General features: G+C 34.7%; 4 protein-coding genes across 4 annotated transcripts in view; 3 read left to right on the top strand and 1 right to left on the bottom strand.

Moving 5' to 3' along the window:
* The first annotated feature begins 226 nt into the window (after window positions 1–226).
* On the top strand, window positions 227–1184 carry LOC106102094. Its single transcript, XM_013281502.1, has 3 exons — window positions 227–342; window positions 556–697; window positions 1029–1184. The coding sequence occupies exons 1-3, from the start codon at window positions 293–295 to the stop codon at window positions 1182–1184; spliced, it is 348 nt and encodes a 115-aa protein (XP_013136956.1). The 5' UTR covers window positions 227–292.
* Window positions 1185–1484: 300 nt separating this feature from the next.
* Window positions 1485–3559, top strand: LOC106102554 (farnesyl pyrophosphate synthase-like). Its single transcript, XM_013282072.1, has 3 exons — window positions 1485–1657; window positions 2490–2723; window positions 2948–3559. The coding sequence occupies exons 1-3, from the start codon at window positions 1574–1576 to the stop codon at window positions 3317–3319; spliced, it is 690 nt and encodes a 229-aa protein (XP_013137526.1). The 5' UTR covers window positions 1485–1573; the 3' UTR covers window positions 3320–3559.
* A 1234-nt stretch (window positions 3560–4793) lies between these two features.
* LOC106102553 (farnesyl pyrophosphate synthase-like) lies at window positions 4794–9574 on the top strand. The gene is made up of 6 exons (XM_013282071.1): window positions 4794–5181; window positions 5692–5833; window positions 6385–6525; window positions 6611–6811; window positions 7166–7399; window positions 7615–9574. Exons 1-6 carry the CDS (start codon window positions 5132–5134, stop codon window positions 7978–7980), a joined length of 1134 nt encoding a protein of 377 aa, XP_013137525.1. The 5' UTR covers window positions 4794–5131; the 3' UTR covers window positions 7981–9574.
* A 987-nt stretch (window positions 9575–10561) lies between these two features.
* The window catches only part of LOC106102092, a 5681-nt gene continuing 4974 nt past the window's right edge, over window positions 10562–11268 (bottom strand). Inside the window, exon 8 of the mRNA XM_013281501.1 lies at window positions 10562–10616. Coding sequence (XP_013136955.1) covers window positions 10562–10616 — 55 coding nt within the window. The remainder of the gene's footprint in view (window positions 10617–11268) is intronic.

Raw genomic sequence — 11268 nt, 5'->3', positions numbered from 1 at the left:
AAATTTCATCGAGATCCGTTCAGCCGTTTAGGCTACAAACGCTAACAAACATCCATCCATCCATCCATCCATCTAAACTATCGCATTTATAATATTAGTAAGATTAGTAAGATTTTCTGGCTCTGTGTCTATTCGTGAAGATTTTGTACTTTATGATTTTTTTTTAAAGGTAACGTGTAAAAACACGAAAACAGGCTTTTGTTTATAAAGACAAACAATACTTAAGTACAGTTCTCGTTAACGTTAATGGACATAACATTATTTCAACTAAGATCCGGTCTCATCGTACAAAATGGTTTTATGTAAATGGTTGTTGAATTTACCCAGGAATTGTTCTAAGTGGTAAATTTAATTCAAATTACTTTATACATAACTAGCTTTCGCCCGCGAATTCGTCCGCGTGGAAAAAAAAGGAAGTAGCTAATGCGTTCTACCAGAAAATCCTCTACATCTCTATCAAATTTCATTGAGATACGTTCAGTAGTTGAGGCTACAAACTACTACACATCCATCTAAACTTTCGCATTTGTAATATTAGTATGATTTTTTGTTCAGGCGCCCCCGGCAAATGCCAAAGAAAATATTATCAGACGCATCTTATACTGAGTTTATTAATTCTCTGCCAGTTATAATTGACAAGGGAGTACGAGAAACTAAATATTTGGAAACAAATGAATTACGGGATCGAATGAGAAGGGTAAGTATATGGTCACAGATATTTGTGTGTACATAACGTCGTTTGAATTATAAATATGCCGAATTAGATAAAGAAACCAACAATGGAGACAAAAATTTAGCCATGTCCATTAGCTATACGAATTAGATATACGAAAATGATAAAAATAGTTGACGTGTGTAAAAAAAGATAAAAACAATAGAATTAAATTGATTGCTCAGTGGGAACAAATCTATTGATTGGCATTATATTCTGGTTTCGTACCCTGTAGAATGGGTGGGGATTAAAGTTTGTTTTGTACATTTCATGAAATTAGATAATCAATTATAAAATAATGTGAAACATAATTCAGATTGCCGAATACTATATCCGCGGACGTATCACTGTACACGGTGAATTGACGATATTCGCCCATGAACTGCTTAGACAATCAGAGAAAATAGAAGGGGATTTAAAAAATCAGCTTAATGTTTTAGCCTGGTGCACTGAATTGGTATGTTTACGATAATATTTTTTTTTGCTCATTGGATAAGAATTGAATTACAAGTTTGGCATCTTCTGAGATAACTTGATCAAACTATTGAATTTTTTAACAGTACTTTAAAAACTCTAGCTAAAAATAATAATAAACTGTTGTTAATTGTTATTGGCGTTGCTCGATTATTCAAATTATATATGTTTTGTTTTTAAATAGAATTAATATTCACAGGCTCTGGACAAAGTTTTTGTAAACATTTGTTGTAGTAATTACTTTCATGTCACATTTAGATTTCGTTTTAGATACTGTCATACTTTCTTATTGTTGACGACATCGAGGATGGCGCGACGAGCCGCAACGGGCAGCCGTGCTGGCATCTGCTGGCGGACGTTGGTTCGCTGGCGTACAACGACGCCAGCATGCTGCGCAGCTTCATCATGCAGCTATTGCTAATCAACTTGCCCTCACAACTCTACAGCGACGTCGTTCAACTCTTCAACGAGGTTTATACAGCATAGATTTAAAACTTAGAAATAACTAAACTGAATCACAAAAGTGAGGCGTGGAATAGGCCTGAGGAGGTCTTTTCTAACATAAAAATCATATTTGAGCACCCAGTACTTTGAAGAGTATTATTGAGAATCAATTATGCTTTATAAATATAGTTAAAATTTACGATGATTTCAAAAACTGTTTCTTTTTTTTCTGAAAACTAAAATATTGTTGTTAAGTTTAAAATAACATATTATATCTATATTATAGTTCAACTAGCTGTTCCCGTGCGACATCATCCGCATGAAATTATGAAAATTTTATTTTATTGTTTTCATGTGTCAAATTATCAATTGCAAATGTCAAAATGACAAGACATGATGACAAACCTTGGTAACCTTGCTTCCTTGATGTTGGCAGCAAGTTATGGTCTCTTTCCCACATTAGGGTTATCCAAAATATTTAATCAATGGACGACAACGCATCTGTAGTTCGTCTGATGTTGGGGATGTCCATGGGCATCGATGACCACCTTGGTGTTCCCGCCGCTCGTTTGATATCTTTAATTTTAAAAAACATTACCAAGTGCGGAATCGCATTTCATGAAGTTTTGGAAACAATAACACTTGTGAATGAGAAACCGCCCATAAATGTCACTATGTCGTAGTTAAATTAATTTATCTACAAAACAAACTCAAATTAAAATTCAAATACGTTTTTTCTGATAAAATTGGCCTTTTTCATCAGCAAAAGCAATTCGGTTTTTTGTAGCTACAACCCAGACGTTAACATATGTCATACATTTGCATATTTAAGTATGCTAAGTATTTTTTTTATTTATAGGCTTTTTTTACATGCAACGTTGGACAATATCTGGATGCTATAACCTCGAAACATCGCAATTATGATAACTTCACTATGGAATATTTTAATAATATTGCCTTGTACAAATACGCTATCTGCTGTATAAATTTTCCCATACTATCAGCGCTTGTTCTCTCCAACAAATACAACGAGGATACACGCAAACTTGTGGGAAATATACTAACCGATGTCGGAACCTGGAGTCAAATAAATGTAAGAAACTCAATATCTACTTTACTATTGATTCTGCAGTATTCTCAGTGTTTCTAATCGTCCATTGGCTATATATGTATTGTTAATTTCGTTGTACATAAAATAGATACTCGGATGTTACGGCTTAAAGTAACACAGATATACCATATCCCTCTTTGCTGTCTTTGACAGGTGTTCGTAACCTATATCTCTCAGAACAGAAATAATACTGTATTGTTTTTCAGAATGATTTCATAGATTATTACGACGACGACAAACGAACTGGTAAGACGGGATCCGACATCCAAGCTGGTAAATGCACGTGGCTGGCGGTGACCGCCCTACAGCGCTGCTCGCCAGCCCAGAGAGAGGAATTCATAGCTAATTACGGCAGCTGGGAGCCGGAGCACGTGACACGCATCCGTGACTTGTACCAACAACTTGGCATCGATCTCATTTACTTCCGAGAGGAGCAAGCCACTTATGACAGAATTGTCAACAAAATTGAATCTCTGCCCGCTAATGCTGCGCTCTCCGCTGATTTCTTCAAAACTGTGGTCAATGCTTACTATCCCAACGTCACCTGTGGTGAATCGTTCAAATTACAAAAGTCGTAGATTCAACGCCCGTGTAATTTCTGAAACTAGTAAAATGTAGCAAATTAATGGTTTTATAATTTTGTTTAGGATAATGGGTATACAATCTCTAGTATGTTAAATTGTGGACGCACTATAACTACCTAGTACCACAAGTAGCTTGTTCTATAGAAGTCGCGGTGGGGTCATCGAAATTGGGTTTAAAATTGGATTTACAAAAAAAAACTAAAAATGTTGAATTTTTTTTGTCAAGTAATTTAACTTTAGGCGTGAAAAGTTTTTTTTTAATAAATATTAATTTGTTATTAATTATTTATATCTACTTCCCCAAAAATCGGTATAAATATTCCAAGCGTAGCGACTGTAATTTGCTTTTCACATGAAGCAGCGTTTTCACTGGGCAACACTTGGCGTGCAACATGCTGCGCAACGTGTTATGCAACACACATCAATTAATCATTTAGCATTATTGACTTTCATTTTTATGCCTCGTGTTATGTGAATTTCAATATAATACATTGTTTTAGATAAGTTATATAGCTGTTAACGGATATGTAATAAATCCGTCATTTTACAAAATTCCTAGACAATAATATAACTCCTAAAATCGCCCGGAAATGTGTTAAATAAATTATATTACATACATCTCATAGGAAATCTAGACATTGAAAAATGATCAAACGGAAGTGTAATATAACAACTCGTAACATAGTACGATATTCAGAGATATAATGTGCTGACCTTTGACTAAAATAGTAAGCTTACTTCTCTAGTTAATGAAATTTCAAGCACTATTATTTACTGCACTTGTGACAGCGAGTTATTCGACATGTCACGAGGCTAGAATTGGTCACAGAGAGATTATATTATGAAAGACCTTTTATATTGTCAGAGTTTAACTTTAAAAGCCAAAATCTGATATTATTAGTGCCAGCCCGACGATGATAGCAAATTGATACAATGTCGTTACAAGCTGATAATAGGGGGAAGGGTTCCTCTATTGAAGAGGGGGTTAAGCCATCTGGGAGACTATCCATTGACCAAGGGGGTTGTTTAGCCAAAGATTATGGAGTGTAAACCGGCATCAAAGGGGGGTGAGCCGATGATCCAGGGGATGGGGGTATGTAGTAAAAAACTTTTTAAGTCAATTACAAACAATACAAGCTTAGGAAGTAGCACTTTGTTAATGGATCAATAGAAAATGACGAAGAACACAAAGTATGATCGTATGACTTAAGACTTACTAAATATGTAATAGCCCTTTCTAGCAATACACCTTTAAATAACACCTGTAATATACCTGTTCTAAAAACTAATAAAACAAAAGCAACGACAGTGAAATGGTAATGATAGAATTTTCTGGATGATGTGTAACATAGGTAGATATAATGTCCGATGCATTACATTTGTTATTGGGCACAGCGTCAATTGATATCAGTGATGCGACCTCGGTATTAGCAGGATAAAACTAGTTAGATACAGGTCTCATATTTTATCGAACGTGTACTAGACATAGGAAACAATCGTTTCCGATGTTAAGCGTATAGTCATCAACCAGTTCACACGATATTTTGCTATATTCCTTTTTAAACTAATAGCCGTTAAATTTTTTATATACCAAAAGATTAAACGTTCGAGAATTTGATTGCATACCTGTTTTGAGATAAGGAAAATTTTACAATCAACGAAACCGGCATCCGCACTGAAAAAAACAATGGATTTATCGTAAGTTAAACGTTAAAAACTTCATAAACTCAGACAGATGAAATATTCGTTCGGCACAGTGAGTCGCGTCGATATTTTTATAGTTGGAATCTCGTGTTCCCAAGTAAAATGGTGTCGACTAAATGGATGCTGAATTTGTCCAGAAATTGTTGCAAATGGTATGTACCCTTGTAATTCACACAATTCTATAAAAAGTCCAACTTTAGGACAGTAAAAGGGCCACCGGATTCCGTAAAATAATTGTTAAGGAACATAGACAAATAGCTCGGTGAAATACCAAGATCACACAAAAGACAGGCGTATTGTGGACGCAATTCTGCGTTTCATATGAGTGTGTGTGCCGGAGGCCTATTTTTAGTCCACTTTCCTTTCTCACTTTATCTTATCATAAAATAATTGTAGGCGGAGAGTCATAGGAAGAAAAAATATCCTTTTTGCGCGACCCGTCCTCTTCCTATTAGAGGTAGGCAAAGCATCTGTGAATTCATATTTCTATGAGGAGCGGTTGCTTCGATATTTAAAAGACCCAAGGTGGCTGATATTCGTTTGTCATCTTATAAAAAAACCCATACGACTTTAACCTCTCACTCTACGGGTATTCAATTGGTTTTACTGCATTACTGTCGAGTTATCCCCGCCTTTTGTTTAACATGTATGTTGTTTTTCAGGCGTCCTCCTCAAAAGCAGAAGAAAATATTGTCCCAGGAAGCATACAATAGCTTCATCAATTCTCTACCCGTTGTAATAGACATGGGAGTGCAACAGACTAAATACCTGGAGACTGTTGAATTACGTGATCGAATGAAAAGAGTAAGCTACTAATTATCCAGAATTTGCACTGCGGTTACACCTGTATCAAAAGTTACTTATACTAATATTATAAAGAGAAAATATTTGTATTTATGTTTAAATTGAAATAATTCAAAAACTATTGGGCTGATTTAAAAAAATTCTTACACCGATATAAAGGTAATTTATCTGTAACATGTTTTTTAACTTTACTCGGGCGAAGTCACAAGCAACAGCTAGTCTATAATATTATAAAAAGGATAGATTTATTTTTTTGTTTGCGTTAAATTTGTTCCGAAACAACTGAATCGATTTCAAAAATCCTTTTATCATTAGATACAGCTAGCTACATTAGTTTTGAGAAACACAGGAAGGGTTTGAATATGACAGAAAATATAAAAGATGTAGTCTTTGCTTCCCAGAAGCTGGAGCGGATCGTTAGTGTTTTTATATTGGTGCATAAAATAAATCAGCAAGTTGATACATAGAACTGTGAATCGCAGTTTAATTTAATCCATGTTTTTTTTAATTAATTAACACAATGAGTTGATATAAGACAATTAAAATTCCAGATTGCAGAATACTATATGCGCGGACGAAAGACAATTCAAGGTGAATTAACCATACTTGGCCATGAACTTTTATTAAAGCCCGAGATAATAGAAGGCGATTTAAAGAATCAACAATATGTTTTAGCGTGGTGCGTTGAATTGGTATGTTTAGGATTTTGTTATACAACTACATAAAGTTAGTGATATAATATCCATTCTTATTTTTAAATGCATACATTTTTTTTAGTTAATGTCATATATTCTTATCTTGGATGACATCGAGGATGGCGCGACGAGCCGCAACGGGCTGCCATGTTGGCATCTGTTGCCTGACGTGGGCTCGCTGGCCGGCAACGACGCCAGCATGCTGCGCAGCTTCATCATGCAACTGTTGCACATCAATTTCCCCTCTCAGCACTTCGTCAACTTCGTTCAACTCTTCAACGAGGTCACTACTCTCGATGGCTAATCTTAGTTCTTTTCCTTGGCTACCCGTGAAATTCTACATGTACAAAAACACTATTTGTTTGAAAGGGGAAGAATACAGTTCAAGGAAATATTGGCGTTAGGGTTGGGTGTGATCTAGTAATCGCCCAGGGCGCCTAACAAAAAGAGACGCCTCAGGTCTGAAAATTACACTCGAGGACTCTATAATATTGCCCAGGACACCAGTAGAGCTGAAATCGGCAGTGCTAGGGCACCTCACTAGTCAATTAAGACTATAGATGGCCACTATGGAACTTCACATATCTACGCACGAAAATTATAATATTATTTTTCAAATCAAATTTTATTTTCACAGGCGTTTTTCACTTGCAACGTAGGACAATATTTGGATGCTATAACATCGAAACAACGCAATTACAAGAATTTCACAATGGATTTTTACAAAAATATTGCTTTGTACAAGTATGCGTACTATTCTATCAAATTTCCTATATTATCGGCGCTGGTTCTGTCCGACAAGTATGACAAGGTGACACGTCAACATGTCGACGACATTTTAACTGAAGTTGGAATTTGGAGCCAAATAAATGTAAGTAGACATTTTTGTTATACGAGCATTCTGCAAAACCTTGCAAATATGATGAAACGAATATAGGAATCTATAGGATCCTATTATTAAATGGTTGTTTTTGATACAAAAAAATGTTAAATACTAGTTCAGTTAACTTACGTCAACGGAAACAATCGTGGTTTAACTAACTTTAGAATATGAATTATAAATTAAAAACCTGTTTTGTTTTTTAGAATGACTTCACTGATTATTATGACGAAGACGAGCGAACTGGTAAGACGGGATCCGACATACAGGAAGGCAAATGCACGTGGCTGGCGGTGATCGCCCTACAGCGCCTCTCACCCGCCCAGAGAGAGGAGTTTACAGCTAACTACGGCAGCTGGGAGCCGGACCATATGACACGCATCCGCGACTTGTACCAACAACTTGGCATCGTCGACATGTATTTCCGAGAGGAGCAAGCCACTTATGATAGAATTATAAAGAAAATTGAATCACTGCCCGCTAATGCGGCACTCTCCGCCGATTTCTTCAAAACAATAGTTAACGCTTATTATCCCAACGTCGCTTGTGGAAAAGCATTTAACGGACATTAACTAGCTTGTAACTTAGAATTCTATATTTTAATTAATTGAAGATGATAACATTGTTTTTTAGATCTAATTTGGACATTCCTTTAAAGACACTATTTTAAACTATTTTAAACACTTTAATGAGATCTTTTTATTATCTTTTTTTAAAAAAGAGTTGTAAAGGGATAGCCATATTATTACGAAAATGATAATTCAGTTAGCAAGAATATGGTAATGGGTAGTACTTACTTCTTACTGTAAAACTTTTTACTGCTTCTCTAAAAGGATTGAGAAAAACACAATTTATTCTATCATCGTATAATCCAAAAATATAATATAATATATACAATGGTTTTATTTTAATAACTACGTCACGTCTACGTCCTTTAATCTTAAATTAACACATCTTCCAAGTAAAGATACGCGCCAAGAATGTTTCAGCTACATTTTTTGTTTAGTTGGAGATATCGCAATGTAAAAAAAGAAATTTGTAATAATTGTTTTCATTAGGAGAACTGTTCTAAATATTTTAAAAACATACTTGACCTTGAAGATGTAACTCAAGGTTACAACGTGAATTCAATATAACATTGATTTAGTTTAAAAGGCCTCCTTGCGGTAGTTTTTATTTCTTATAAAACATTGCAATGTCTAATATAAATGACCAATAAAATAAATGTTTAATGCACTTCAGTATGTACAATCAGCGGCATAAATATGTGCATTTACTAAAATTTAGAAACTTCTATGCATTCAGTTTAAAAAAAAATCATGCATATATCTGTTCATATACTTCCGACCGTGAATATTTTTGAAACTAGAGGCTAAACAAGTTTTTAAATTACTGTAAAACAGCTTTCGCCCGCGACTCCTTCCCGGTGGAATTTAAAAAACAAAGTGTTCTTATGTATAAACAAGTTGTGCCAATTTGTTCTTCGAGACTATTCTCTACATATATGCAAAATTTCATCGAAATCCCTTTAGCTGTTAAGACTGCAAACTCTAACAAACATCCATCCATCTAAACTTTCGCATTTATAATATTAGTAAGATCTATAAATATAAATACAGCTGACTGTACACTGTTAGTAAGGCCGAGAAATATTTTTTATATTCATAAACGTGGTCGTGCTATAATAATTTTGACTAGTAAGCACCAATTGACTAATATATTATTTCTTACAAAAGTATGTACAAATCTGTTTTATGGCTAAGACAATTTAGCCAATAACAAAATTACGGTTACATAGAATAAACGAATAGACTTTTGAGCGAATGTAATAAAATACAAGCCTTAGAGCTTGTCCCACTATTGGCTGATAGAAGCTCAGATAGCTTAAATGTGACGTCACTGTCAGATATAGTACCAAAATTCGACATTTCCATCACATTTTTTTTTGTTGGCAGACAATTTACAAGAACTGTGGGATAGATCCTTAGTGAAAAACATCCGTAAGAAAATACAATAGTAATATTTATATTATCTAAATTACAGAGAAATAAAAATTATAGTACGCGGCATTTGATTTGTCCATAAATGTTGACTAAAATATCGCACAACTGTTGCGCGGTTGTCGATTGTTTCGCAGCCAATTCAACTGTTTAGTTGCACAACTAAAAATCGAATAATGTGCGCACCTCCATATAAGCTCATATCAAAGCGAGACTAAACAGTTGTGCGATAGTTTAGTCATAGGTGTGCACGCTCCCTTAATCAGTCCGAACATAGAACAAAGCAATTTTTCACCACAAATCAAATTGAGCTTTATCCGATTAAAATAAGGTTTAATTTTACTTTGCACGTATTTTCTTATCAAGTAAGTAAAGAGGTTCGGTTTTGTAGAGCGTTGTCCCTGTCGCACAATACTGTGAAATACAGATATTAAAATGTTACTTTAATTTTATATACTGGTTCTTGTTCTTGAAATGCCAAATCAAATACTGGATACTACATTTAGAGCCACGCTCAGTCGTTTAATGGCCACTTAAACAGTCCCTTAGTAAGCAAAACTTTGACTGTCAATATTTACCAAAATATTAATATACTATAGCAAAAGTGAACAAATTGTAATAAAATCTATTTGTTATAATTATTTCGTGAACCACTTAAAATTACTCTAACAAAAAAAAGGTTTTCAGTAACATATAAAGCTATTATCCATCCATCCAACGTTCAATCGCCATTACAAATATTTTTTGCTAAAATATGGGTCTTAAAAGCTGTCATAGAGTATATAAAATATTATTTTATAAATGTTTAACCAAGCAATAGTATTAATTGTGAAAAAGGCTACATTTATTACACTCATATAACTGCCTAAATTTACGTCTCTAAAGTTGGCAATATGTAGCTCGTGCAAGGAGTCGTGTTATCTCTGTCGCACTTATGTACTTGTCGTATACAAGTCTTTTTTTCTCGCTCTATCGTTTGGCAGCCATCTTTAGATACGTAAAACTTTTACAAATATAAAATTTCAATTAGAATTATAGGTGATAAGTAGAAATTATTACAAAAGCTGAAGAAATTTACAAATGAGTTACCATTTTTAAAAATCGGTGGTATTCTGAAAATATTTTTGTTAAAATATGGATGTTCAACTGTGAATCAAATCATACGGTTCATTGCGGTGGTCGACAGCTGTCCAATACTTTCCGTGTACCTGTTGAGAAAATTAGTTTTTTCAAGACATTCTAACAAAATTCTATAAGGATATAGTTTTTAAATTAATTTGAATTTCAATGGTACATAACTATTATTTATAATAGGTGGAGTTGGTTTCGTTGCAAGAGACAAGTTAATTGTAAGTAGAACACTGTGATTTTCCGCTACTGTACATAGTACTGACGAGTATTACGTACCTTGTAGGAGCGGTACATACAATAATTAGAATACATCTCGTTTCAAAAAGTTCAAACGATTGTAGCTTTTAAGGTTGCACTCCGCCAGTTTCCCCGACTATACTATACATAGTATAGGCGGTGCGTACATAGTACTGTCGGTATGTACACAGTACGGGCGGTACGTATATAGTACTAGCGATATGTTCACAGTAGCGGTAAAAACTTAACTATAGCGAGTGTTACACACCTAGTAAGTGTGGTACATACATAGTACAGGCGGTTCGAATCTAGTACATGCGTACGTACATAGTACATACGGTACGAACCTAGTATGTGCGGTACGTACATAGTACAGACGGTACGAACCTAGTACGTGCGGTACGTACATAGTACAGACGGTACGAACCTAGTATGTGCGGTACGTACATAGTACAGACTGTACGAACCTAGTATGTGCGGTACATAGTACAG

Source organism: Papilio polytes, unplaced genomic scaffold, assembly GCF_000836215.1.
Source record: "Papilio polytes unplaced genomic scaffold, Ppol_1.0 DF823923.1, whole genome shotgun sequence".
NCBI lineage: Eukaryota > Metazoa > Arthropoda > Insecta > Lepidoptera > Papilionidae > Papilio > Papilio polytes.
Note: the sequence above shows the minus strand (reverse complement) of the source record. Positions and strands in the feature narration are given on the sequence as shown.

Bases quoted from the DNA above. Each gene is read 5' to 3' on its own strand.
- LOC106102554 (XM_013282072.1), top strand. From the start codon at position 1,574: ATGCTGCGCAGCTTCATCATGCAGCTATTGCTAATCAACTTGCCCTCA. The intron at 1,658-2,489 runs GTTTATACAGCA...TTTTATTTATAG, and splicing joins TCGTTCAACTCTTCAACGAG to GCTTTTTTTACATGCAACGT. The intron at 2,724-2,947 runs GTAAGAAACTCA...ATTGTTTTTCAG, and splicing joins GAACCTGGAGTCAAATAAAT to AATGATTTCATAGATTATTA.
- LOC106102553 (XM_013282071.1), top strand. From the start codon at position 5,132: ATGGTGTCGACTAAATGGATGCTGAATTTGTCCAGAAATTGTTGCAAA. The intron at 5,182-5,691 runs GTATGTACCCTT...GTTGTTTTTCAG, and splicing joins TCCAGAAATTGTTGCAAATG to GCGTCCTCCTCAAAAGCAGA. The intron at 6,812-7,165 runs GTCACTACTCTC...TTATTTTCACAG, and splicing joins TCGTTCAACTCTTCAACGAG to GCGTTTTTCACTTGCAACGT.
- LOC106102094 (XM_013281502.1), top strand. From the start codon at position 293: ATGGTTTTATGTAAATGGTTGTTGAATTTACCCAGGAATTGTTCTAAG. The intron at 343-555 runs GTAAATTTAATT...TTTTTTGTTCAG, and splicing joins CCCAGGAATTGTTCTAAGTG to GCGCCCCCGGCAAATGCCAA. The intron at 698-1,028 runs GTAAGTATATGG...AACATAATTCAG, and splicing joins TACGGGATCGAATGAGAAGG to ATTGCCGAATACTATATCCG.